This window comes from Emys orbicularis, chromosome 15, assembly GCF_028017835.1.
Source record: "Emys orbicularis isolate rEmyOrb1 chromosome 15, rEmyOrb1.hap1, whole genome shotgun sequence".
Taxonomy (NCBI): Eukaryota; Metazoa; Chordata; order Testudines; family Emydidae; genus Emys; species Emys orbicularis.
The window spans coordinates 5,560,694-5,587,888 of record NC_088697.1 but is presented as its reverse complement, the minus strand read 5'-3'; the positions used below and the strand labels follow the sequence as shown (position 1 = coordinate 5,587,888).

Sequence of the window (27,195 nt, the reverse complement as noted above, 5' to 3'; positions counted from 1 at the left end):
CACCGTTTCTTTACCCAGTTAATGTTGACTATCCTCTCCAGTTACAGACCCCCTCCACCCCCTTCCAAAAAAATAAAATCAGTTTTATTTTGTTAATGAACACCGTTGTCTTTATTACTGTTTTCGCGGGAATGTTTTAAACCTGGGACGCAGACTGTGGTGGGGAGCGGGTGTAGTGTACTGATGCAAATGATCCTTCTAAACTCCAGGAATGACAGGATTCGCAGTGGCGGACTGGTTGTTTCAACGGACCCTGCCAGCCCTCCTGAGCGGGACTGCATGTATGTGGGGGCTATGTGACTTTATGGCAGGGGGAGGAGGGTTACAGATCCCCTCCTGCGTGGCTCTGTGATCCAGGACAAGGACCGCTACATAAGATCTGTAACTGCCCTCCCCCACCACAAAGTCACAGAGCAACCCCCCCGCCCCGCAAAGAACATGAAAACCACCTCCCAGACTGACCAGGGTAACTAGTCACTGCACTGTGTATGTGCCCTGCTGCTGGACCTGCCCCCGCCTCTGTACCCTGCTAAAGGTGACTGTCCTGTCCAATTACCAGGGCCCTTCCCCCCCTTCAGACAGACTCTCCCTCAAAAGAACATGATTGAAACAGTAATGAACAGAAACGTATTTTTTATAAACAACCACACATGAAACTGGGGGGTGAAACTTGGACGGGGGCTTGGGTGAGGCGGGCAGGAAAGGACTTTTCAAATTTTGGGGAATGACAGCCTTCTGGTGCTTGAGCAGTCTGCAGGGGTCGAGTGAAAGTTTTCACGGACTCTGCCGCCCCTCCTTCTTTGGACTTTGGGCGAGGGGGGTATGGGACTTGGTGGCGGGGGAGTGCGGTTACTGATAGACTGCAGCGGGGCTCTGTCCTCCTGCCTCCGTTCCTGCAGAACATCAACAAGGCGCCGGAGCGTGTCCGTTTGCTCCCTCAGGAGTCCAAGCAGCGTTTGAGTCGCCTGCTGGTCTTCCTGCCGCCACCTCTCCTCACGTTCCTGGATACAGGCCTGGATCAGAATCTCTGTTAGTTACCAGAGCTGGAGTTTCTATTCAAAAAGAGCTACTTTTCTGCAGCTATTAGATTTCCAACACTGATTTAATTGTATACACATTTTAAGCAACTACAAAGGATAAATTAAACAAAACCCACACTTCTATTTCCTCAACATCTGTGCCATGAAGGGCAGCAGCTCCCATACCATAGGATTAGCTAGTAAAGACCTTTATGGGGCCTGGGTTACAAATGCTTTGGGAACCAAATACATGGACATTTTGCCAAGTTCAAAACCACTTACCATGGAATACTTTCCCCAGATCATCTGAGACAATACTGACTTCAACAATTGCAAAGACAACTAAGACCACTTCATCACGACACTTGGAGAAGTGGACGGATAGAATGTGATGAAGATAAACTCTGCATAGCTCAGACAAAAGGTAACAGTTCTGCTGTTATGGGGAAGGAAGGAATCTCTGAGTCACCCCATCTCCTTCCAGTGTCACAGAGGCTGAAATGATACTTTTTCCTGCCCCTGCTCCTCTTTATTTAAATAATATAATTTGAAAAGTTCCCAATATAACTGCTCTTCAGCACAACCTAGAGCAACGTGAGAAAAACTGGCAATGATACGATCTGTATCATTGCTTACTCTAACAATAATGTTGCAACAGGAGGAATGGTATAAACGTGATGCTCCCTGGCTCCTGATAGGAAGGGCACACTCGAATTACTTATGGGACAATGGAGCTGATAGAAAGGACAAATGGGTCCACCTCAAAACAGGGCAAACTGCAAAAGGTCAAAATGGGCCCCTCATCTGGACAAGTTGAGGGATAACGGTGCTGCAAACTGTTGAAACAGCTTTAAAAGTTACTGTGTGGGAATCAGCCAAAGTATTACAGAAAAAAAAAATTATTGATAGCCCTAAAGGTTTTTATCGTCTTGATCTCCCTTGCAGATTCTCTGATGGCTAACATGGGCTGAGTGCTAAGAGAAGGTTTTCCCGCACTCACTGCATTCGTAGGGCCTCCCCCTCTGTGGATTCTCTGATGCCGAATAAGGTGCGAGCTTTGATTGAAGGTTTTTGCACACTCATGGCATTCATAGGGCCTCTCCCCTGTGTGGATTCTCTGATGGTTAGAAAGGGCTGAGCTGTTAGTGAAGTTTTTCCCACACTCACTGCATTCATAGGGCCTCTCCCCTGTGTGGATTCTCTGATGGTTAGAAAGGGCAGAGCTGTTAGTGAAGTTTTTCCCGCAATCACTGCATTGATAGGGCCTCTCCCCTGTGTGGATTCTCTGATGTTTGGAAAGGTCTGAGCTGCTAGTGAAGCTTTTCCCACAATCACTGCACTGATAGGGCCTCTCCCCTGTGTGGATTCTCTGATGCATAATAAGGTGCGATCTGTGAGTGAAGTTTTTCCCACACTCATTGCATTCATAGGGCCTCTCCCCTGTGTGGATTCTCTGATGCCCAATAAGGTGTGAACTGTAATTGAAGCTTTTCCCACAGTCACTGCATTCATAGGGCCTCTCCCCTCTGTGGATTCTCTGATGTTTAGAAAGGGCTGATCTGTGAGTGAAGTTTTTCCCACACTCATGGCATTCATAGGGCCTCTCCCCTGTGTGGATTCTCTGATGCCCAATAAGGTGCGAACTGTAATTGAAGCTTTTCCCACAGTCACTGCATTCATAGGGCCTCTCCCCTCTGTGGATTCTCTGATGCTCAAAAAGGCCTGATCTGTGAGTGAAGTTTTTCCCACACTCACTGCATTCATAGGCCCTCTCCCCTGTGTGGATTCTCTGATGCCTACTAAGGTTTGAGCTGTTAGTGAAGTTTTTCCCACACTCACTACATTCATAGGGCCTCTCCTCTGTGTGGATTCTCTGATGACTAATAAGGTTCGAGCTGCGATTGAAGGTTTTCCCACACTCACTGCATTCATAGGGCCTCTCCCCTGTGTGGATTCTCTGATGACTAATAAGGTGCGAGTCGTGATTGAAGGTTTTCCCACACTCACAGCATTCATAGGGCCTCTCCCCCGTGTGGATTCTTTGATGACTAATAAGGTGCGAGCTGCGATTGAAGGTTTTCCCACACTCAATGCATTCATAGGGCCTCTCTCCTGTGTGGATTCTCTGATGCTTTATAAGGGTTGAGTAGTCACATAAGTTTTTTCCACACTCAGTGCATATATTTTTTCTTTTTCCCCTGAGGATTTCCTGCTGTATTGTGGTTTCTTTGAAATCCTTCTGAGTTCCTCGACAGGAAATAAATTTACCCACTTTCTCCCCTAGCTGGTTTCCCTGCTCTCTTTCTGGTCTGTGCTGAATCTCACAGGATTTTTCCTGCTCATGACTCCTGGACACATTCCTTTCCGCTCTGTGTTTATCCACTTGCTCAACATTTTCCTGCTGAGAATTCTGCTCCTCTTTTTCACATACCATTGCATCACCTGCTGTGATAGAGACAGAAACCTCAAACAGGGATGGAAAGGGGAAGACCAAATCAAAACAAGAGCTGGAGAGACGTCAAATAAAAATCAGGAACTGAACTCCCCCAAACTCTTCTCCCAAATAGTAGAGAGGAGGGGATCAATTCGGCCTTCACATCCCATCCAAATTCACAGGGGGAAAGAAGGAAGCCACGGCCTGGCGTCTGCTAGAATCTACAGGAAGCCATGAGCTATAGTTACCCTGAGGATATGACCTCTGGTAGCGACAATAATGAACTGAGAGACCTCCCAAGGGATTTGTAGGGGATCCCAGATGTTTCCTTCAGACATTTACAGATTCTGTGTTGGTTTATGTTTCCTCACCTATGCAGGGAGCTCTCAGGATCTCTCTTTCCTCTGAACCCTGGAGGTCTGAGACCCATGACTCTCCCCCTTGTTCCAGCTGGGACATCACATCAGGTTTGGAAACTGGAAACTCTGCTCAGATGAAAGAAAACAAAGGAGTTCAGTTGTTTTCATAAGATTTGGTCATAAAAAACATTCTATTAATTTATCTTCAGTACTTAGTGTGACCTGGTGTGCCTGCGGTAGTCCTCACTGAAAATGCCAAGGTCAGGGCAGGCTGAAAAAGGGAGAGCAGATGCTCCAAAAGCTAGTGGTTAACACTGAAGTTAAACTCAATGACCAGTCACAAACTGTGCTCCTGGTCCCCCACACTGGTTATCGAGAAGCTGAAAATAGAAATCACACAGCCCCCTTTATTGCATTCCAGTTCTCTGACTCCCAATCAGCACCTAGGTCCAGTACAGTGAGAGGTTATTTAAAAACTCTGCGCACATAGACAAAATGTTCTTCTGACCCCAAAGGGTCAGCCACATTGCCAGGTCAGTACAGATTTGGATATTACCAAAAATTCCATCCTTCCAGCCAATGCTTTAGCATCTAAATTCCATCCTTCCAGCCTGTCTCAGCATATGTGAGAGAAACATTTGCTTTGAATCCGTTTTAGCTTGTTAACTCTGACTTTCATGCCTTATTACCCGTAGTCACTGAAAACCCCTCTCCAGAGAGCCCCCCTTTGTGCCTCCAGAAACAGCTCCCCTCCCCACTGCCTTCCCTGCTCCCGAGCTCTGTACAATCTTCCCCTTTGACTTCCCCCTCCCGCCCCCAGCTCATTGGCCAGGAGGCTCCCAGACTGTTGGCCACCAAGGCCAATGGGAGCTGCACCTGAGGCAGGGGGCCTGCTTGCAGATGCAGACCTGCCTGGCTGTGCCTCCACTGCACAGGGAGGGGGAGCCACAGGTGAGCAAACCCCGGTCATCATCATCACAGGCACAGCAATTCTCTGGATATTTAATTTCATTGAGGCAAGTAATTTAATCTACTCTTCCTTTCCAGACAGTTTGTGGCTTTTCCTGTAAGAAAATGTACAATTTCTTTGCAAAGAAGTCCAGTTATAGTTTTTCACCTGAGAAGTATATTTTTTGGTTGTTCATAAGCTCATTTATTTTGTTAACTCAGTTTCATAGGGAATTTTAAAAGTCACTTGAATTGTAACTGTTTTTTTCCATTGGTCCAAAAACACATGGAAGATGTGCAGATTTTTATTTCTGTGGGCCAAACCACCCTATGTAGAAATGTAAATGCCAGAGCTAGAAAAGCTCTGCAAGGGCATGGGTCCCTCAGGAAATTGTCCTCAAGTCATTCATTCTTCTGGGCATTCCATTCTATCGTTCCCTCTTACAATGACAGAGATCAGTGTCTCCACCCACAGGGGAGATGCAGAAGACTGGGCCAACCCTGCAGCCACTCTGCCTCTACCCTTGTTCTCTGTCTGCTCCCTCTACCAGCCCCTTTCGTCTCCCTGGGATTCCCCCTACCATTACTCCCTCTAGGTCTTCTTTCTCTGGAGCTTCTCATGAAGTAAAGTTGTCATTACAGGTTCTTATCTCTGTAATGTATTCAATTTTGATGTATTTATTAAGTGTTAATTAATGCACTATGGGACTCCCCCTTCAGCCCTCTGTATAAATTGATCCTCTTCTTTCCATATGTTTTGCCCATAGGGTTTTCTGCAGCCCTAGGGCAGCCAGCAATAACACCTGCGCCTTTGCAATGGGCTGAAGGAAGGGGATCATGATATCCCTATTTATGTGATTTTCAAGAAGTGTTATCATTACTCAGGGTACCAAATGTGTTTAAATGATATAAGTGCCTTGTAAAATCCCAAAGCAAGCTCATTTTCATTTCTCATATAATAATCTCATATACAGTATACACACATTTTTCATTAATTATATGAGTTGATTTTATTATTATTAACTAGGTTACTGTTTTTTTTTTCAGTGTGGAAAATTGTGTGCTATTTTACCGGTTGAATGACTGAATGACATAATACCCCCTACCTCCCCCAATGTCCACTAAGTCCAATAAATTTGTCAAGTGTCCATCACGCAACATGGTGGTGCCTAGCCCGGTCCCATTGTTCAGGGGGACAAGGGGTCCAGGGCAGCCTGGGGAGATAGTGGGGAGCCTGGCACTGGCAGCAGCAAGTGACCTGGTCCCAGCCCGCTCTGCTCCACCCCACCAGCTCCCAGCATTGCTCAGGGGCGGAGGTTTGGGGGAAGGGGTGGAGTGGGGGTGGGGGGGAAGGGGGGGGTGGGGCATGCAGGGGCTGGGTTGCTCGCTGGTGCCAGGCTCCCCGCTAAGCCCCCAAGCTGCCCTGGACCCTGTGTCCCCCTAAAGCACAAGCCCCCCCAAAGCGCAGGGTCCAGGGTGGTTGCCCCCATCCGTCCTATGGCTGGGATAGCTCTGCTTGGGCACCACCAAAAATTATACAAACCTGCCGCCTCTGGTTGGATAGGGGGGTGGGATTCCGGGGTGGGCAGGGGTCTCTGGAGGGGGCGGTCAGGGAGCAGGGATGTTGGATAGGCGTGGGAGTCCTGGGGGTCTGTCAGGGGGTGGGGGGGTGAATAGGGGGCAGGGCCTTCCCTACCTGGCCCTCCATATAATTTTGCAACTCCGATGTGGCCCTCGGGCCAAAAAGTTTGCCCACCCATGCCCTAATGTCTCAAAAAAAATTGGCTTTGCGTTTTAATTTAAATTTAATCGCATGATACACTCTATATAGAAAGCCCGCATTTGCTCGCAGCATGCATCCCCACTACTGCGGCGCCGCATTACCATTGGTCCTCCCCTCCCCCTACGACTGCTATTCTAGAAAATTCTTTGACCTATATAAACGGCCGCACCAGGCATGCCCAGCGCAGTGTCTACAGTGTTTGTCATCTTTGTCGCATGTACTCTACTGAAATAGCATAACAAGCCCGTGGCTTTATGTTTTAATTCAATCGTATTATACTCCCTCTTAATTTTAGAATATGGATCAGTTCATTGTTAAGATAAGAAAAGGAGCAGACAAACTGAATTATAATGAATGTGCTGATAGTAGTGCAAATACCTCGGACTCCTCAGTTAAGAACTTACATGAAGATAATGCTGCCACCAGTTCCAGTCTGTGCAATAAACTGAGTAATGACCAACAGAAACAGACTGTCTCTTAGTTCAGGTCAGTGTAGTTCCTATTCAAAGCCATCAAACATTCCATCTGATAACCTGGTCTGTGATATTCCAAACAATAGATTTGAACACCAGTCTCGATTATCTAGAGGTCCTTATCAGCCTACATTGAACATGTTTCCTAGAAGTAAAATAGGGAATAAACAAAGAAGTTTTCAGTCCGATTGGTATGAAAAGTATAGATGGTTAGAATATAGCTCATCAAAGGATGCAGCATTTTGCTTTTACTGCCGTTTCTTCTCCTCTAATGATGCAGCAAACAAAGGTCACACTGATCCAGCAATTATTGATAAGGGATTCAAAAACTGGCATAGGGCTAATGAATGTTTTAAAAACCACCAACTGTCAAAATCTCATGTGTTGAGCTGTTCTTCATGGTCAAGTTTTAATGAAGGGACACCTATTGATGTATTGTTGGATGAGGGCAAGCAGGCTTATCTATCTAAACAAGAAGAACGGTGCCATAACCGAAGTGTAATGGAGCGACCGATTGACATTGTTCTGTGTTTGGCAAAAGGTGGGAGACCATTCAGGGGTCACAATGAAAAAGCTGACAGTTTTGAGAAAGGTTTATTTCTAAATCTTGTCAATATGCTCCAAAAATATGATCCCGTAATGGCAAAGCATGTGCAAAAATCTCCTCAAAATGCTACCTATCTGAGTAATCGCATCCAAAATGATTTGACACAAAATGACACAAGGTTGTGCAACAAAAGATTGTGTCTTCGGTAAATGGAAAAATGGTCTCAATAATTGCTGACGACACTACTGACTGTGGACACCATGAACAGATGTCCATTGTGGTGCGGTATTTTGACAATGAAAAACATAGTCCAGTTGAACATTTTGTGTCTGTTCAGAGACTATTAACAATTGATGCTCAGTCTAAATGACCTCCTTGGCATTCTTAAAATTGACTGGTCATCAGTGATGTCTATCTGTTTTCATGGCGCATCTACTATGTCTGGATGTACTGCGGGAGTTCAAATGAAATGTAAAGAAAGAAACAGTGAAATACTCTATGTACACTGCTATGCGCAGTGCTTGAACCTCATCCTAGTAGATGCATGCACTTCAAGTAAACAAAACAGAACCGTCTTTGATTTTTTTGGTGTTATTCAGACTCTTTATGCCTTCATGGAGGGGAGTCCTGTGCAACATGCAGTAATGGAGAAGATTTCACAAGAAGTAGGATCCCAGTTGAAGACTTTGAAGTCCCTGTCAAACACAAGATGGGCATGCAGAGCAGAAGCAGTGGCTGCTGTAAAACAAAACTACTCCATCATTTTACAAGTTTTACAAGAGATTATCGAAAGAACTCGCTTTGCTAATGCTAAAATAAAAGCCAGGGGCTTTATCCATGAACTAAATTCATTCAAGTTCATCTTTGCCCTTCACATGATGCACCCTATTCTCCAGATGGTGGTAAAAGTGAGTAAGGCTCTTCAAGCTCCAGATCTCAACTTACTTACTGCAATGACAAGGGTGAAAAGCTTGCGTAACTCTTTGGCTGCGATGTGAAGTGGCCCAGAATATTTTCAATGACAGTGTGAAAATGTGTGTAGAGAATGATATATCGATTCCCCCAGTTAAGAAGAGAAAAATGTCTACTCGTATTGATGACGCGTTTGAGTCCCAGCATCACTTTGATACAAAAGAGGAGCAGGAGAGAATAACTTCATTTTACCCACTCCTAGACTCAATGATTACTGGCATTGACCAGCAATTTGAACAGGACACTTGTAAAATTGTGACTGCAATGGGAAAACTGCTGAGCTTAGACATTGGGCAGGGACGATATGAGAATCATTGCCAACAAATTTAAAGTGTCCTTGGATGAGTTGGAAGCTGAAGTCGGATTGCTTCGGGGTTATGACGGATCTGTTCCTAAAGGTAGCACTACGAACACCACCAGAGAGTGGCTTGATTGGCTAAAGGAATCGGATCGGTCTGCCATGTTCCAGGCCTTTTACAAATCTATTCAGTGCTTTGCAGTCTTACCTGTTACAAGTTGTTCATGTGAAAGAGCCTTTTTGAAACTAGCACATGTAAAAAACAAACTAAGAAGTACAAAGTCCCAACCGCGCCTCGACTCACTCATGATTTTCTACATTGAACAAGAATTGGCTTCATCAGTTAATTACAATGATGTGATTGAGGAATTTAAGTCCATAACACCTGGTGAGCGATGTCTCAGTCTCTAGGAAAGGAAGATGAAGAAACCTTAATCTGTTTTGGTCAATTTGGGTTAGCTCATTATCTGGTTAAAGGGGGGAGGGATAGCTCAGTGGTTTGAGCATTGGCCTGCTAAACCCAGGGTTGTGAGCTCAATCCTTGAGAGGGCCACTTAGGGATCTGGGGCAAAATCAGTACTTGGTTCTGCTAGTAAAGGCAGGGGGCTGGACTTGATGACCTTTCAGGGTCCCATCCAGTTCTAGGAGATAGGATATCTCCATATATTATTCCAAAGAGGATGGAGCTTGGCTGTTCTCAGTGGTGGCAGATGACAAAACAAGGAGCAATGGTCTCAAGTTGCAGTGGGGGAGGTCTAGGTTGGATATTAGGGAAAAACTTTTTCACTAGGAGGGTGGTGAAGCACTGGAATGCGTTACCTAGGGAGGTGGTGGAGTCTCCTTCTTTGGAGGTTTTTAAGGCCCGGCTTGACAAACCCTGGCTGGGATGATTTAGTTGGGAATTGGTCCTGCTTTGAGCAGGGGGTTGGACTAGATGACCTCCTGAGGTCCCTTCCAACCCTGATATTCTATGATTCTATAATTCTATGATCATGAAAATTGACTGTATCTTTGTATACGCCTGGTTATCACTACAGCAAAAATTTGGTATTTTGTGTCTCATTTTTTAAGTTTGTATTTTTTAAGTAAAGTTTAGTTGTTAATTAAAAAAAAAAGTTTAGTTAAGTTTTAGTTTCTTTAGTTTGTTTGATGAATAAAAATAATGTCCCTTATGACTGAGTATTCAATAAATGTTCGCCTTTAAAAAAAAAAAAAAAAATTCCCTGCGTGCACACCCTAATGAAATGTGCTGCGCACACCCATGCACCCCAACCTGGGGAACTGAGGGGACACAGCTGTTCAACAGTCCAGATTGCACTGTGGTTAATGTCACAGACACACAATTTCCAAGAGGCTCCTAAAACACAGAGAAAGTAAATCCATGTCCCAGAAATCGAAGACTCCAGACGGAGGGCAAGTCTCCCTGGCACTGCTTCTTGCTCAGAGGAGGTCCAGAGACAAAGAGAGAATCCTGGGGAAGCTGGGAACTGTAAGCATGGGCTGGTGAGGTTCGGTGGAGAAAGGGAACAGGAAGAGCAGGTATATTACTAAATGAAGGATATCAGCAGTACTAGATGTCAGGATAACACATATTGCAGCCCATTGGAAAACATAATCCCAAATACATATATAAAATGATGGGGTCTAAATTAATTGTTTCCACTCAAGAGAGGGATCTTGGAGTCACTGTGGATAGTTCTCTGAAAACATCCACTCAAGGTGCAGAGGCAATCAAAAAGCAAACAGAATGTTGGGAATCACTGAGAAAGAGATAGATAATAAGACAGAAAATATCATATTGCCTCTATATAAATCCATGGTACGCCCACATCTTGAATAGTGCGTGCAGATGTGGTCGCCCCATTTCAAAAAAAGATGTATTGGAATAGGAAACGGTCCAGAAAAGGGCAAAAAAATTATTAGGGGTATGGAACAGCTTCCGTATGAGGAGAGATTAAAAAGACTGGGACTTTTCAGCTTGGAAAAGAGACGAAGGGGGAAATGAGAGAGGTCTATAAAATCATAACTGCTGTGGAGAAAGTAAATAAGGAAGTGTTATTTACTGCTTCTCATAACACAAGGAGTAGGAATCATCCAATGAAATTAATAGGCAGCAGGTTTAAAACAAACAAAAGGAAGTATTTCTTCACACAACGCACAGTCAACCTGTGGAATGGGCAACGGGATGGATCACTTGATGATTACCTGTTCTTTTCATTCCCTCTGGGGCACCTGGCATTGGCCACGGTCAGAAGACAGGATACTGGGCTAGATGGACCTTTGGTCTGACCCAGTGTGGCTGTTTTTATGTACTAGGGAATCCAGTGAGTCCAGTGTAATGGGAGGGAGTAGGAAAATCCCTGGGTGTGGAGAACACTGGGAAATTAGAAGCTATAATTCAGGAGCAACAGACTCTAATTAGTCTGGTAAAGCAGAATGTGAAAAATAAGAATCGGGGTCATGTGACTTTGGCAATGAGGGACTCAAAAATACAAGGAGCCTGCAGAGAAGAGAGATTGTGGCTATTTCACATGATGATGGAGGAGCAAGACTCTCCAGGTTTCTGGAAGTTTCACTACCAACCTAGGCCATTTTCACACACTGCGGTGCAATCCAGTGCAGTGAGGAGTTGTGTCATCTGTAATCCTGGGTGAGATTCAATGTTCTGCTGCTGGAGCTCCCTCATAGGCAGATTTATATTAAAACACAGGGTGCCCTGGCACAGGGCCCCCAATGACAGGAGGCCCCAGGGCCGGGCAGCTGCGGGGTCAGAAGCTTGGTCCTGCCGGTTCCTGGGCCTCCTGCTGCAGGCGCCGCACCCACCAACAGCCAAGCTCCCCCCTCCCCGCTTCATCCCTGGAGCATACTGTGTTCCTGCCCCTCCCCAGCGCTTCCCCCTCTGCCAAACAGCTGTTTGCCGGTGCTCAGGTCACTCTGGGAGGGAGGGGGAGAAGTGGGACTGCAGCATGCTTGCGGGAGGAGGCGGATAAGAGGTGGCGGGAGGGCCTTGTGGAAGGGGGTGGAATCAGGGCAGAGCCCCTGCACTCCCCTATCACATGCCCTCCACCCCCAGCCCCTGCTGTGAGCCACTCAGGGCAGGGGGCTGGGAGCACCCCCATGACCCCAGCCCACACCCCCCTGCCCTGACTCCTGCACCCCCACACATACCCAGCCCTCCCACACCCCATGCCCTGACTCCTGCAGCCCCCCCGTAATGAAGTGGAAATGTTCTTAATGGTTTCTCTGAATACTGTGTGGGTGCCTCAGTTTCCCCAATGCATTTCTTAAGTGTCTAGGTGGTGGGATAAGGGCGTGTGATTGTTGCAGAGCCCTGGAGGGGCAGGGGTGTGTGGGGGTCTGCACAGAGAATGGCTGACACACTGTCTCCTGGCAACTGATGGCCTGGGCCCCTCCTCCGCAAGATGCTAACTAAAGGTGTTGGAGAACAAAGATCAGGTGGTCTCCTGGCCCAGGAAAGAGAAAAAGGCAAGAGGAGGGGCTGGAGGGGGTTTCAGTTGGGAGCTGGCTGGGGAAATGGAGGGAGGCCCAGATGGAACTCTGGCCTCCCTGACCCCCAAGATGGACCCAATTGAGGGGTCCTGTTCTCTGTACCTACAAGCTCTGTTTAGACCATGTTCCTGTCACCTAATAAACCTTCTGGTTTACTGGCTGGCTGAGAGTCACGGTGAATGAAAGGAAGTGAGGGTGCAGGGCTCTGACTCCCCCACACTCCGTGACAACTGGTGGCAGTGGTGGGATGTACTGCACCCCGTGGATGGCGCTTCCTGAAGTAAGTGACGGGGAGCAGTAAAACGAAGGGAGGTTAACGAGGACCAAGCATGCTGAAGGCTCCTAGAGGGGTGGTTTCAGGGGGCGAAGGAGCTACACTTAACCCCTGGGAGTGTCTGACTAGCGAGAAGGACTGTTGTAGTAACAGGGTCCCCCTGGGGACTGTGACAAGCAATCTCAGGGGTGGAGGAGTTTGCAGCTCAACCCTGGGAGAGAGGTGGTGACCTGGAGAAGGGCTGGCACACTAGGGGTTCTTCCTAGAAACCATGCGGAGCTGAGAGCACACAGGCCAGTGAGTCCAGAACAACTTGGGAACAGTGGAGTGATGGCCTATCACCATCTCCTTAAGAAGGACATTGTAAACCTGTGCAAAAAGAGAGGGTTACGCATTGGAAAGTTCACCAAAGCACAGTTAATCGGGCAGCTGGAGGATGATGACCGCTCTAAGGAGCAGATTCCTGACCCAAATGGGGCTACAAGAGGATCTGGGAGCAGCTGGAGTGGAAGCCAGGCATCCCCAAGACTCCTGTCCTCAACCAGACGGGGGTCTTCACGATCGGGTTCCCCATCAGGGGATCGGAGACAGATGGGATTGGAGCTGAGTCCGAGAGAGCAAGAGGACCACGAGAGACAGCGAGAGCCTGAGAAAAAGCTGCAGGAGATGCAGCAGCAGCATGGACTGGTGATGGTGGAGTGGAGAGGCATAGGGGACTTCCCAGGGGTGAGTGGGGATAGACCCCAGGGTGCCAGTTCTGCAGGGAACCTCGATACTAAATTGCTGCCCCTGGTTAAGGAGGGGGGATGTGTGGATTCCCACCACACTGCCTTTGAGCAGGCTGGTGATTTGAACCAGGGGGATCCTGCGGAAAAGCCTCAGTGTCTAGCTCTCTTGCTGGGTCCCAAGGCCATAGACGCCAGCAGCCAGATGGGTGGGGTGGTGGACAGGCTTCCACTCCTGACCCCAACCTATGTGTCTGTGTGGAGTCTCCGGGGCTCAGGCCCCTCGGACCCCCAGTGGGAGCGGAAGGTGATGGTCAATGGGGAGACATTCCTGGAGTGGCGAGATCCTGGGACAGAGAGAACTGTTGTCAGGCCCAGGGTGGTGCACCCCCACCAGATGCTAAGGGGCTGTGTGACCTGCGTGAAGGTCCCAGGGATGAAGCCCCTCACCCTGCCTATGGCCCAGATCCTTGTGCAGACCAAGGAGGGGTTGGGCTGGCTGGTCGTTGGGGTTCTCCAGGATATCAGCTGTGAGGACCTGTTGTGGGGTGACTGTCTCTTTGGGGCAGGATCCAGGCCTTGCTCCTGTAACGGCCGAGGATTTGAATTTGAACACCAGGGGATCCAGTGCACCAGGCAGCAGCTGCTGCAGAACTTTTACTGGCCCGGAGTCTGTGACACAGTCCAGCAGTGCTGCAGGTCCCCAGCCAGAGGGTGGGGATGGCAGAGGTGAAGTACCTGGGCCACAAGGTGGGGAGCGGCTGCTCAAGGCCAGATCTGGCCGAGGTGAAGATGATCAGAGATTGGCCCGTTCCCCAGACCAAGAAACAGGTCCAGGCCATTATCGGGATGGCGGGGTACTACCAGGGGTTTGTACCCCACTCTAGCTCCCTAGCTGCCCCCATCACTGAGCTATGTAAGAAGGGGAAGCCAGACGTGGTGGTCTGGACCGAGCAGTGCCAGAGGGCTCTCTGTGCGCTGAAGGAGGCTCTAATCCAGGGCCCGGTAAATCTGGTAAACCAGGACGTTGCCAAGCCCTTAAAGTGTTCACCGATGCCTTAGATGCAGTGCTGGGTGCGGTGCTGATGCAGGCCGATGCTAAGGGGGAGAGACACCCCATCGGGTACCTGAGCAAGAAGCTGCTGCCCCGGGAGCAGAATTGTACGGCCATAGAGAAGAAATGCCTGGCCATGGTGCAGGACCTTAAAAAGCTGCAGCCATATCTATTTGGGCGGCGCTTTGCGGTGTATACTGACCCCTCTGCCCCGATGTGGCTGCATCAAATGAAAGGGGCTGATGCCAAGCTGCTGGTGACAGAGTCACCTGGTCAGAGGGTGGCCAATGTCTAGATGGTGACACTTAACCAGGAGAACCCGAATCACAGCCCCCCCCCCAGACTGGAGCGCTGGGAGAAGACCCGATCCCAGTTTGAACCCCAGGGGTTGTGGGGTGGCCAAAGGGCACGGGTCGCATAAACCTTCCCACCTGTGGCCTGCAAGTGCCATCAAGCACACCCGATGTGGGCGTGAAACTGGAAGTGCCTGGTGTAACTCCCACCAAAGAATGGGGAAGATGCTGGGGCACCCATGGGAACGTTGGTGGGTTCGAACTGCCCCAGGTCACCGGCTAAAGTGACCCCGCTCAGTTTGGTCTCGAAGGGGGGAGAGATGTGATGAAGTGGGAATGTTCTTAATGGTTTCTCTGAAGACTGTGTGGGTGCCTCAGTTTCCCCTATGCCTTTCTTAAGTGTCTAGGTGGTGGGATAACACTGTGTGTTGCACAGCCCTGGAGGGGCAGGGGTCTGCACAGAGAATGGCTGATACCCTGTCTCCTGGCAACTGATGGCCTGGGCCCCTCCTCCGCAAGGTGCTAACTAAAGGTGTTGGAGAACAAAGAGATCTGGTGGTCTCCTGGCCCAGGAAAGAGAGAAAGGCAAGAGGAGGGGCTGGAGGGGGTTTCAGTTTGGAGCTGGCTGGGGAAATGGAGGGAGGCTCAGATGGAACTCTGGCCTCCCTGCCCCAAGATGGACCCAATGGAGGGGTCCTGCTCTCTGTACCTACAAGCTCTGTTTTAGACCATGTTCCTGTCACCTAATAAACCTTCTGTTTTACTGGCTGGCTGAGAGTCACGGTGAATCGCAGGAAGTGGGGGTGCAGGGCCCTGACTCCCCCACACTCCGTGACACCTCACACCCTCACCCCCACCCTGAGCACCAAATGGGACCTCCTGTACCCCCCCCACACACACATTCCCACCTGTACTCCTCACACCAAATGGGAGCTGCCCCAGATAAGCGCTCCACACCCCAACCATCTGCCCAAACCCTGAGCCCCCTCCTGCATCCTAACACCTGGCCAGACCCTGCACCTGCACCCTAACTCCCTCCCAGACCCTGCACCCCCAGCCCTGACTCCTGCACCCCGAGCACCCTCCCCTCCCTGACTCTGCACGTCCTCACACACCCCCAGCCCTTACTCCTTCACCCCTCTCACACACACCCCAGTCCCCTACCCTCCCTGATTCCTGCAACCCCCCATACCTCCTACCCCCCACGCACCCCCAGGCCCCTCTGACTCCTGCTCCCCCGCACACACATCCCCATTTGCATCCCTCGCATCAAATGGGAGCTGCCCCAGGTAAACACTCCACACCCCAACACCCTGCCCCAGCCCTGAGCCCCCTCCCACACCCTAAATCCTGGCCAGACCCCGCAACACAATGTTTTTTACATTTTTTTTTTCAAAGGGCTCTTGTCCAAAGCACTTTACACTAGTTAGCTAACGGTACAAACAATATTTGGAAAGATCCCGCCGAGACCCTCAGCGATTTACAAGTGCTCTGTGGAAAAATAAGTTAGACTACAAAAACAATCAAGGTACCTCACTTTATTTTCATTTACTTCCTATTACTTATAGGAGGAGGATGAAGAAAAAAAGAATGAAAAATGGGGGTGGGGGGGGATAAGAGAGAATGTTCTTTTTCTTGGCTGGGTCCCAAGGAGGGGCCCCAAAAACGAAGCTGAGCACAGGGCCCCCCTAACGCTAAATCCGCCACTGAGCTTCCTTCTCTGGATACCCCCAGCCAGCATTCAAGGACGCACGGAGTGTCTGTGTGATAAGTAACCCTGGACCAGCAGCTCTGACTCCAGCAGCCTGCTTGTTACACCCCAAGCACATTCAGGTTTGGGTGGAGTAGGCTCAGGGTTTGAGATAAGGCCAGGGGTAGGAAGCTTCTGTTGGTTATGGCTGCACCTAACCCCCAGTTTTACTTGAGCAAACAGGAGATATTTGACACTGTGCGATACTGCTCCTGTGCTCTGTTCCCAAAGTGTTCTGCAGTGGGGGAGGGTCTCTGGTAGTGTGTGTATCACTGGCATATTGGGGTGATGCTGAAACAGGACAGAGTAGAGGTGGCATTGTGGGGGTGGCATAAACATGATCTCTTCTTCTCCCCTTCCAAGAACCAAGGGGACAGGAATCCTTACCCAGAGAGGTCACATTCTCATAGTTCTCCTGCATGACATCCCAGTAGAGAGCTCTCTGAGTGGGGTCCAGCAGAGCCCACTCTTCCCTGGTGAAATACACAGCCACCTCCTTGAAGGTCACCGGCCCCTGAAAGTGCAAGAGTCCAACACTCAGTACCTGCTGCCTCACTCACACACCACTATTCATGGGGGAGAGGAGCCAATCAAAGGGAAGCTCTGGGTGGATTGCAGTCAACAGAGTCCCACCCCCAACCAGCTCAGAGCATCCAGGAATCAGCAGAGTGAGGGGATGAAGAGAGAGCCCCTTGTCTCTCCCAGCAGATCCATCACACACCTACTAGCCACAGATTGACACAGGAGATGGAGCCCCTAGCAGGGTCCCGGGAGAGCTCCCTGGTAGGAAGCCCAACACCCTCCTCATTGTGATGAGCTGGATATGAAGGGAGGGGAATCTCCCCTAAGCCTGACTGGTGGGTGCCCCCTTCATATCTCACAGCAGCCACTGGTTAGTCGGATCGGGCTCCAGCACTATGAGCCTGGTCAGTTTTCCCAGCCCCATGTAGCTGGGTTATTTTCTGTTCAACAAAATAGAGTATTTCCACCGCCGAACCTCTTGGGTTTGTTCCTAGAATCTAGGCTACTTATTAAACAATTCCCAGCAGGTTTGCCACACCCTGTCCTCCTCCCTTTCTCCACCCTGTGCATTTCCTGCCCCGCTCCAACCTCCAAACCAGACTGTGCAAACCTTCCCATCTCCAGCGTATTTGCTGTCCCTCTCCTCCAGCAGGAACTCACCAGCAACCCCCCAATAATCCCTACCTGAACTGGCTCCACTGCAGCCATTTTTCTTCCCTGTGTCATGGGAGGATCCGATGAGCTGGAGCAAAACATGGACGTCCTTCTGCAGCCCTGGCAGGGCGAGAAGGGCAGTTGTGGAGGTTTCAGAACAGGCTTTAGTTAATTTTACATCATAATTCCCCCAGGCCCCTTCCCTGCAGACAGACATCCTAGATTCTGCCATGCTGGGAAAATGCTTGATCTCTTTATTAGTGTAGATCTGGCCCCTCCTGCCAGGCTAAGTCCACAAAGAGATTTTTAACCTCCCTTCTCCCTCCCCACCATCCCATAACAAAGTCTCTGAACACAATGCTAGAAAAGAGCAGAACCAAAGGAATCACTGTGGGGGATTCCCTCGGACACTGACCCCACAGCAGCCACACCCCAGCAGGAGGGATATGGAGTCAGGAACTGGCTTTTCCCCTGTCTGATCCTTTTCTTGTTCACTGGAAAGTGATTCTCCCCAGCGATGCTGCAAGACATGTGTCTGGGTGGATGAGAGAGCTGGAAATCTCTCTCCCCACTCATTTCTACCACTGCCCCTTTCAGTCTCCCCTTCCCTGTCCTCTCTCCCTGCCCCTCTAACTGGAAAAGTCCCATTCCTGGGTTCTTTGCTCTCCCATGGCTGGATTTTCTCCTGGCAATTGCTAATGGGAGGAGAAACGATGAGGGGCTGTTTGTGCAGAGTCACTTTCATGCTAGTCCCCAGTACTTTGTCTGAGGTGTTTCAGTAACCTGGAGTCCATAGCTCAGAGCCCAGGTCTGCCCCAGGGGGCTAGTACCAGCTGGAGAAAGTCATCGCCTGGGCCGGGCAGAGAAGAAGCTTTAATTAAGGTCACTTCCCAGCACAGAACCCCTGTTGGGGGAGCAGCAGCTGCTAAGCCTGGTCTCCCAGATCACAATGGAGGCTGCAGTGTCTGACCCAGGAAGCTGAACCCCAATATCCTGAGCAGAGAGGAACAGAGCGTTTGAGCAGCCTTCCCTCCTTTAGCTCTCTGGGGAGAGCAGCTAATGAGAGCCCCTCCTCACAGGGAGAATTGCTGATCTCATTTGCCCCACTGTCCATCTGGAGTCACTCCTTGTCTTTCCATGCAGTGACTCTGGATTAACAATGTTCTCAATGAAACCAGATTTCAGAAAGAATGAGTCCAGAATGCTGTGGAAGAGACCATTGTGTGGCAGTGCTAACCCCCTTCCCACCTCCCTCACCCCCCCCCCCCGATCTAGGATAAGGACTCGGGGCACAAATTTTCCCAATGGAACTGGAAGGTCCTGGAGTTTTCAAGATGCTTGATAAGTGGATAGAAAGTTATCACAGTGACTGGGCATGTGGCTGGGGAATGCCAGGCAGTGCTTGGAGCCAGGATTCTGGCACAAGCTGATCAGAGAGAAGGAGCATGGTTAATAGCAGCCCCCAGAGCCTCCATCCAGGTGCCCCCAGTACCCAGAGCCCAGACCCCACAGCCAGGGTCCCACCAGATATTCCCTGGGACCCAACCCACAGAATTCCTGAACAGGGACTCGTTACCCCTCAGAGCCCCACTGGCCAGAGAACCCCCACCAGACCGTCACTGCCAGGCTGGGAATCCCAAAGGCTTTCCCACAAGAGCCCCCAAAAGCCAGGGAGCACCCCCCAGGGGACCCCCCACTGGGAATTCAGTCCCTCATTGCCTGCCTGGGATTCCCCCACTGCCTGCCTAGGACTCCCACCTGTCCTCTAGCAGGTTCTGCCATGCCGTTTGACTGATGCTTTACAGCAGGACCCCTCCCTCTGCTTGCCTGGCATCCCGACCTAGCGCCTGGGACTCCCCCACCCAGTTCTGTGCATTGGGCATGACAGAGCCCCTGGCACAGCACCAGGCACCCTCTAAACCCCTGCCCCACCTCCCCAAAAGACGCTCACCCTCACTGTTCTGCAACCAACAAGTCCCCAGCGATACGCGCCTCCAGGACCCATAGCCTCAGGGCTGGGCACATCAGAACACCCCCCCCCCCGAAACCCCAAACCTCCAGAACCCACCATCCTGACTAGGGTACCCCCTGCCCGGTCACCCAGAGGCCTCCCCCAACCCGCAATGCCCCTTCAGCTCCAGCTCAATCTCCCCACACAGGCATGCCCCCCCCCCACCCCCCCCCCCAACAGTGTTACCTCACAGTGTCTGCTAAGTGGATAGAAAGTTATCACTGCCCCCTGCTGGCCAGTCACACAGGCAGAGGGAGCCCTGGGGGATGCTTCTTTAACAGGAGAATGGAAGGCATGGAGAGCCAAAATAGGTAAGAAATGTCCATGCCCTGTTGCTAGCAAATAATGGCCACGATGGATCCACCCCAGAGGTAACTACATCTTAGCACTGTGGGAAGCAACCCCTCACACAGACCATTTATCATGGACTTTGGGATACTTCTAGACCCATGCTGCACTCAGCATGACCTCCTCATCCTGTACCAGCTCAAGAAAAGAAAAGGGTCCAGCCAACTCTCCTGTTACCAGCTGGGAACCACTAATCCCCCAAACAGGGGGAGGGCCTCTGGCTTTGATGTGTATTAAATACGTATAGAGAGGAAAGTGGAAAATCAGAGGGATTTTATATCAGTTGTTGATATGAGGTAAAATCTGAGTATTTCACATCAATATTTGATAACTGAATAGAGAGAAAATGGGCAACATTTGCAAACATTTTATATCCATGTTCAGGAATCTGAGAAAAGGTGTAAATCTGAGATTTTCTTAGTATTTTATAATTAGAGAGACAGGGAAAAATCTCAGGCCATATTCAATTAGAAATAGACAATTAGAGAAAAAGTGGGGCTTAAGATATTTTTTATATCAGTCTTTGAGATTTGCAGAGAATATGTGTCAGAAACTACGCAATTGATAACATGAGAGAAAAAACACCAAGATCTGAGGGGGTTTTATATTGCTATTAAATAGCTAGAGGGAAAAGGGGAACTGTTTGGACAGTCATATAAAATCCAGTCAATACATATACAGAAAGTGATGGCTCCCCCCTCTGCCACCATTCACATGGGCAGCAGGGAGCCCTTTGAGGAGCTGATTTAAGAGGGCAAGGGAGGGGGAGCTGGAGCTGGAAGGCTTCCTGGGTGAGGGAAGGGGCCAGCAGTGGGGGATGGGTGGGTGACTGGCAACTGAGGGCTGGGGGCAACTGTGTTGGCAGTTAGGGGGCAGCAAGTGGGATTGGGAAACCGGGGTCTGGGCAGTCCCCATGGGGGACACATGTTCCTCCCTTCCCTGGCAGAGAACCAGGATCCCATCCCCAATCCAGGGGCAGCCATGTTTTGGGGAATGACTCAGGGCAACAATTTCCCATCTAAACAAGGACAAATCACTGCAAATAAAATGGGTGGGAAAATCCCCCACATCGGAGAGATTTTAAATTGACATTTGAGAATCAGGGAGAGAACAGGGGGAAATCGGGGGAGAGCTGATCATTTGAGGGGAAAAGGGGGAATCTCCCCGGATTTTATAGCCACGTGTGAGATACTGAGAGAGAAAAGGGGCAGAACTAGAGAGAATTTGTATCAGGGGGTGAGAGGCAAGTGGCACAAATAGGGACAGGATCCAATTAACTCCCCTCCCCCCTTCCCCCGCCCGCCACTTCTCTCCCGGGGATTTCCTGGCTGCACAGAGACAGCTCAACTCCCCCCCCGCCCCGCCGCAACTGCGGCTTCTCCCCTCCCCCCACACCACAGGGGACCCCCCATCGGGCCCCAGTCTCTGCCCCCCCCCATCCCAGCGGTGCCGGGGGCAGATCCTGCTGCAGCTCCACTGGGGCTGAGGCAGCTCCGAGGCTTCTCCCAGGTTCCCCGGGGCGGAGAGTCACTTTCCTGCCCGGCCCCAGCGCCCCCCCGGGGTCTGTCACTCACCGGGGGGCTCCGGCCCGGGGGCTGGTGCGGGCAGAGCCCGGAGTTGCCCAGCGGGCGGGTCCCACCTGGAGAAAGCCCCCGGCCGGGCACGGAGGCAGCAGCGATAGTGACGTGGGGGGGGAGGACGAACGGGGCTCGCGCTGAGCATGCACAATAACAGCTACTGAAACCCTCCTTTCCCTGAGCTGAATAGGGCGGAAGTGGCCCCCGGGTCAGGCTGGGAGATGTAGTTCCTGACTCTCCCTGGACCGGAAGTGACGTTGGGTGGGGGGGGGTGGACGAGCCGGGCTGCGAACACTCGCGGGGTGCTGCGGCTCTCCCTGGCTCGTGCGGGGCCGTTAGAGCCTCTCCCGGAGACGGAGAAGAGTTTTGTGTCTCCCGGCTCTGAGCATGCGCAGATGGGGGGGGGGGGTTGTCCTGCATGCGCAGAGGCAGCGCTCACCCGCTGCTGCTCCCTGGCGCTGCGGGGCCGGGCTGAGCAGGAGGGTCTGAGCCGGGGAGACCTTCATTAACCCCCGCGTGCCCGGCCCAGGCCCTGCTCCCGCTGGAGCCGCCCTGGGGCCACCCCGGGCTGTGCCCGCCCCGCTGCGGCGCTGCAGCCTCCAGGTACCGGAGCGAGCCCCGGGGGCGGGGCCGGGCGGTGACTCTGCCCCAGTGTCCGTGGGGGGGACCCGGCATCTCGCAGCGCCGGGATCTGCTCCCTGGGGGCAGCGCCTGCGGGGGGGCTCGGAGCTGCTGTCCCCGCAGGAGCCCAACGCCCCCGGTCCGGCCAGGCTCTGCCCTGGGACCCCACGGGGGGGTCCCGGGGGGAGGGGACCAGCCCCCACTGGGGTCCCTGCGTGGGGCTGGGCGGGGGCTGCCGGGCGCGGGGGGGGGGAGACCTGGGAAAGGGGCGGACGGAAAATGTCTGTGCAGCCCGGACATGGCGGGGGGAGGAGAAGAGTAGGTGACCCCCGAGGAGCGGGGAGAGAAAGGGGGGGGCTGAGATCCCCTCGGATTTACCGCTGCCCCCTCCCGTGGGGACCCCCCATCCTCTCCAGTCCTGCCCCCTTTCTCCCTAGAGAGCAACGAGCAACATCCAGGGTGACCCCCCCCCTTTTCCCTCAAATCCCTGAGAAGGTCTCTGTTCTCCTCCCCCGAATGTGCCCCATTTTCTCTCCACTTCGCCAATGTCCAGTTCAAATCTCAGGTTTTGGTTGTTTCCCCCCCATTTTTACCTGCAGTGATTTGTCCTTGTTTAGGTGGGAAATCGTTCCCCTGAGTGATTTCTGAACTGGGAAGAGGGTTAATGGGCAGAGGCTGGGAGATCCCTGAGACAGGGATACGGCTGGGCTCGCGGGGCCACTCTCTGCTGGCAACAGGGCATGGAAAGGCCCAGGAGGGGAAGGGAGGAGCAAGCTGGAACATCTACACCACAATTAAACAACCCCACAGCCTGAGCTGTGTGAGCCCAAGTCAGCAGGCACGGGCCAGCCGCAGGTGTCTAACTGCAGTGTAGACATGCCCACAGTGACAGAGAGTCCTTGCCACAAAATGCTCAAAGGCTAAATAGGCAAATGGTGGGAGGCGACTCTCCATTTTACAGATGGGGAAACTGAAGCTCCGAGAGCTGAAGTAATTTGTGCAAGTTTGCATGGAGAATTTGGGGCAAAACTGGGAACTTAACCCAGATTGTTTGAATTCTTGCCTTATCCACAAGCCCAGTGTGTGTGTGTACAGCATTGTTTTGGTCTGTTTGCCTTGCATTGGCTTCCAGGGGAGGTTGTGGAATTTCCTTCATTGGAGGTTTTTAAGACCAGGTTAGAGATACACCAGTCTGGGAATGTCTAGGGATACTTGGTCCTGCCTCATCACAGGAGGCTTGAGTAGACGACCTCTCAAGATCCCTTCCATGCCATTGAAATAAGTCTGTTTTGTGCTGTGTCGTACTGTACGCTGAGCTGTTTTGCATGGTGCCATCTGGAAGTGTGATGCACCATGTTGTGTAGCATAGTTTTATGGTGAATTGTTTTGCCTCAGCTTGTTTGGTGCCTGTGTTCTGTTGGTTTGAGTTGAGCTCTTTCCATTGTGTGCTTTTGTCCTAGGGTGTGTTAGTTTGCATTGTGTTGCTTTCTTTTCCTTTGTATTGTCATTTTATGCTGTGGAGTGTAGTTTGTTTTTTTGTTTGTTTTCTGAATTGCCTGATATTATGTTGTGGTGGGGTTTTTTTCTGCATGTTGTGTTTTTGTATGTATATATTGCATAGCATCATAGAAATGTAGGGCTGGACAGGACCTCAAGAGGTCATCAAGTCCACCTCTCTCTGCCGAGGCAGGACCAAGTCTATGTAGATTATCTCTGACAGAGGTTTGTCCTACCTGTTCTTAAAAACTTCCAGGGAAAAAGATTCCAAAGCCACCCTTGTAAGACTATTCCAGAGCTGAACTACCTTAGCTCTGGTGACACCCACACAGATTTTAGTGGTGAGCAGCTCTGGAGAGAGAGGAGACCCCAGTGAGTGGGCAGCTGTGTAAATAGACTAAAGTTGGGAGGAGAAACATTGACGTGTCCCAGGTCACCCAGGCTGTCCATGACAGAGCTAGAAATAGATCCCAGTTCTAGTGCCACCGTAGTGCTGTTTTGGGTACTGAAGGTCTCTGCCACACTGGTGTTTTAGGCATTGGTGAAAACCCTTAGTATAGACAAAATTTACACTAGTGCACTCTGGCACTGGTGCACCATGTCCCAATTTGAAGGTTTGGGGTGTGGGGGGGGGGGACAGTGACCTTACTAAGGCCTGGGGCTGGCTGAACAGTGCAGCTGGTAACGGAGGGGCAGCAGTGAGTGCTGGAGGTATGAGCCAGGAGCACAGCCCCACAGGACTGGACACTGACTTCTCCTGACCCAGGACACACACCCCCAGCTGTGTGCAGGGACTGCAGCTGAGCTGCCCTGCCAAGACAGCCTGTGCATCCATGGACAAACCACCTCTTCCTGCAGCCTAATACAATGGGGTCTGGGGACCTTTCCAAGCTGCGGGTGACGGGGCTCTGGTGTTACCGGGGTTTGTTCCTGGCTCTGTCACTGACCTGCTTGGTGACCTTGGGGAAGTCACAGCCCCTCTCTCTTTTCCTCCTACCCATTGTCTACTTGGATTGTGATCTCTTTGGGGCAAGATGAGGTCTCATTGGTGCTTTGTATAACAGTACTAACTTATTGCACTGTTAAATTTCATCCCACGGCTACCATGCTGAAACCCATCCCATTTCTTTGACTCCAGCTTTCAAGGTCATGCAGATCTTCTTGGATGATATTCCTGTCCTCCTCCATATTGGCAATCCCTCCCAGCTTTGTGTCACACTCCCACTTTTTGTGCCAAGGTCACTAAATGTTGAATAAAATTGGTCCCAAGACTGATCTCTGAAGAACTCCACTAGTAACCTCCCTCCAGCCTGACAACTGACCATTCAGTATGACCCCTTGTAGTCTCCCCTGTAACCAATTCCTTATCGACCTTTCAGTTCTCATATTAATCCCCATCTTGTCCAATTTAACGAATAGTTTCCCATGTGGAACTGTATCAAATGCCTTACTGACATTCAGATAGATTTGAGCTACTGCATTTCCTTTGTCCAAAAAACTAGTTACCTTCTCACAGAAGGAGATCAGGTTTCTCTGGCACCATCTACCTTTTGTAACACCATGTTTTATTTATTTATAGTGCTGAAGGCTGGAAGGAACTGTTAGCAATAGGCTGAGAATGGCCATGTGGAGGTGGGGGCGGGGATGGCAGACAGTGTGGAGGTGGGGAGGGGATGCAATGTTGGAGGTGTATCTGGGATTGTGTTTTGTAGGAGTCCATGTCTCTGCTCCCTGTGGCCATGGTGCATTCTGTACCAAAGCAGCATGTCAGCAGAGCAGACACACACACCATAGCTCCGTCTGGAACACGCAGCATTCACTGCCAGACGGGATGGGCGATTTTTCAGGGGCTCAGCTTGATATGCCTGGCTGGGGTGGATTCAGCTGGACGGGGGTCTGAGGCTCTGATAGTTTGGGATGTTCCTTTTTGCATAGTCAGTTCTTTCCCTTTATTGTTTTACCCCCACCTATGCCTGATGTCACTCTCTTCTTAACTTGCTTTGGTTATTTCACTTCCAGTTTTTATATGGGATCTAATAATTGCAAAGCTGAATGAAAGATAAAACAAACAGAACCATTTGAATTTTGGCACATAGTTGGTAGAACTATACCTAGTGAAGGTATGCTTTAATTACCTGGTTACCTATAGCATTTTCTGGTGGGATGGATAAAGAAATGTCAAAGAGCCAAAAGCGATTTTAGGGCGAAAGGGCTCGTCAGGTGTTTGCTCTCTAGGAAGCATGTCACAGCCAGGGCTTGCAGTCTTTCAGGAGTGGTGTGCTGGATTGTATTTAGGAATCTCAAAATAAAAGGTTAAGACTGCTGGTTCACAATATCCAGTGAAATTTTGCAAACAATTATACAAATAGACCTTAACACTATTAAAACAACATGGTATTAATACTGATTCAAAACTGAAATTAAAATTACGAGCTAAATGCATGAGAAATGAACTGACACCTAATTTCCATTTCTTAATGCCTGAAATTTTGACACTTGCTCACACCATCTTTTTTTTAAAAGCGATGCACAGCACACAGTCAAGTTAATTAATGAAAGCATGCCAATTATTGACTGCTTTGTGTCGCACAGTGGTTCTCAAATTTTTGTACTGGTGAGCCCTTTCACATAGCAAGCCTCAGAGTGCAACCCCCCCCATATAAATTAAAAACACTTCTTTATATATTTGACACCATTATAAATGCTGGAGGCAAAGCGGGGCCTGGGGTGGAGGCTGACAGCTCGTAGCCCCCCATGTAATAACTTCCTGACCCCCAGTTTGAGAACCCCTGGTGTTTGTAAGCATCTGATTAAGCATCTAATTAAAACTGTACCACTGTAAATGGAAATGCATCAACACAGCTTAGCTCCAGTGTGTTTAAATGTGAATGAAAAGTTTCTAAATTAAATACATGGCAGGATGGTAAACGGGAAAATTACACAGACGTGCCTCTACCCAGTCCTGTTGACTTCTTCTCCCAACCCCCCCCCCCCCCCAATGAGTTCTGGCCTCTTGGTCAACTCAGCTCCCAGTCCCACATCAGCTGTGCCCTCTCCCGGCCTAACCCGTTTCTACTGCAGTTCTTCATCCCCCTCATCAAGGCAGGGGGCTGGCGCTGAGTTACTGACTCTGGGTCAGAATTACTAACTCTGGGAGATGGGAGAGAGGAGAGGCTGAGAGGGAGTTTGCTCCCCGCACTCAGTAGGGCCATGTTCAACCCTGGTAGCCTCCACGTTACCTCATCCTCCCCCGTGTTTCTCTGCTCATGTGTCAGAGTATCACCTTCTGATCATAATGCCACGCCTCAGCAGAGCTCCAAGACAGGAGCTACCTCACGATGGGGTTACGGTACTGAAAGTAAAATACATCACAGGGAGGGTGTAATTATCTTCAAAGCAAGCTTTACAGTCCAGGAAGTGAAAGAATTCAAGTACTTCATTACTTAAAATTACGCTTGAAAGGATTGGATTTTTATGAATAAATTGCAGTAAATGTTGATTTCACTGTACACACACACAGATGAAA

The 27,195-nt window shown here is 50.3% G+C and overlaps 3 protein-coding genes across 3 annotated transcripts in view; 1 reads left to right on the top strand and 2 right to left on the bottom strand.

Moving 5' to 3' along the window:
• LOC135889397 (zinc finger protein 208-like) overlaps positions 1-27,195 on the top strand; it is a 685,678-nt gene that overhangs the window by 477,931 nt on the left and 180,552 nt on the right.
• On the bottom strand, positions 626-21,589 carry LOC135889392 (zinc finger protein 2-like). Its single transcript, XM_065417262.1, has 5 exons — positions 21,549-21,589; positions 17,646-17,735; positions 16,827-16,953; positions 3,825-3,938; positions 626-1,013 (listed from the first exon to the last, which is right to left on the bottom strand). The coding sequence occupies exons 2-5, from the start codon at positions 17,715-17,717 to the stop codon at positions 994-996; spliced, it is 333 nt and encodes a 110-aa protein (XP_065273334.1). The 5' UTR covers positions 17,718-17,735; positions 21,549-21,589; the 3' UTR covers positions 626-993.
• On the bottom strand, positions 1,006-3,453 carry LOC135889453 (zinc finger protein 436-like). The gene is made up of 2 exons (XM_065417324.1): positions 2,873-3,453; positions 1,006-2,704 (listed from the first exon to the last, which is right to left on the bottom strand). The coding sequence occupies exons 1-2, from the start codon at positions 3,451-3,453 to the stop codon at positions 1,903-1,905; spliced, it is 1,383 nt and encodes a 460-aa protein (XP_065273396.1). The 3' UTR covers positions 1,006-1,902.

Coding starts and splice junctions, on each gene's coding strand:
- LOC135889453 (XM_065417324.1), bottom strand. CDS start 3,453: ATGGTATGTGAAAAAGAGGAGCAGAATTCTCAGCAGGAAAATGTTGAG. Junction 2,705..2,872: donor AGAATCCACACAGAGGAGAG/GCCCTATGAATG, acceptor CAGAGGGGAGAG/GCCCTATGAATGCAGTGACT.
- LOC135889392 (XM_065417262.1), bottom strand. CDS start 17,717: ATGTTTTGCTCCAGCTCATCGGATCCTCCCATGACACAGGGAAGAAAA. Junction 16,954..17,645: donor CTGCAGTGGAGCCAGTTCAG/GTAGGGATTATT, acceptor TTGCACTTTCAG/GGGCCGGTGACCTTCAAGGA. Junction 3,939..16,826: donor TGAGAATGTGACCTCTCTGG/GTAAGGATTCCT, acceptor TCATCTGAGCAG/AGTTTCCAGTTTCCAAACCT.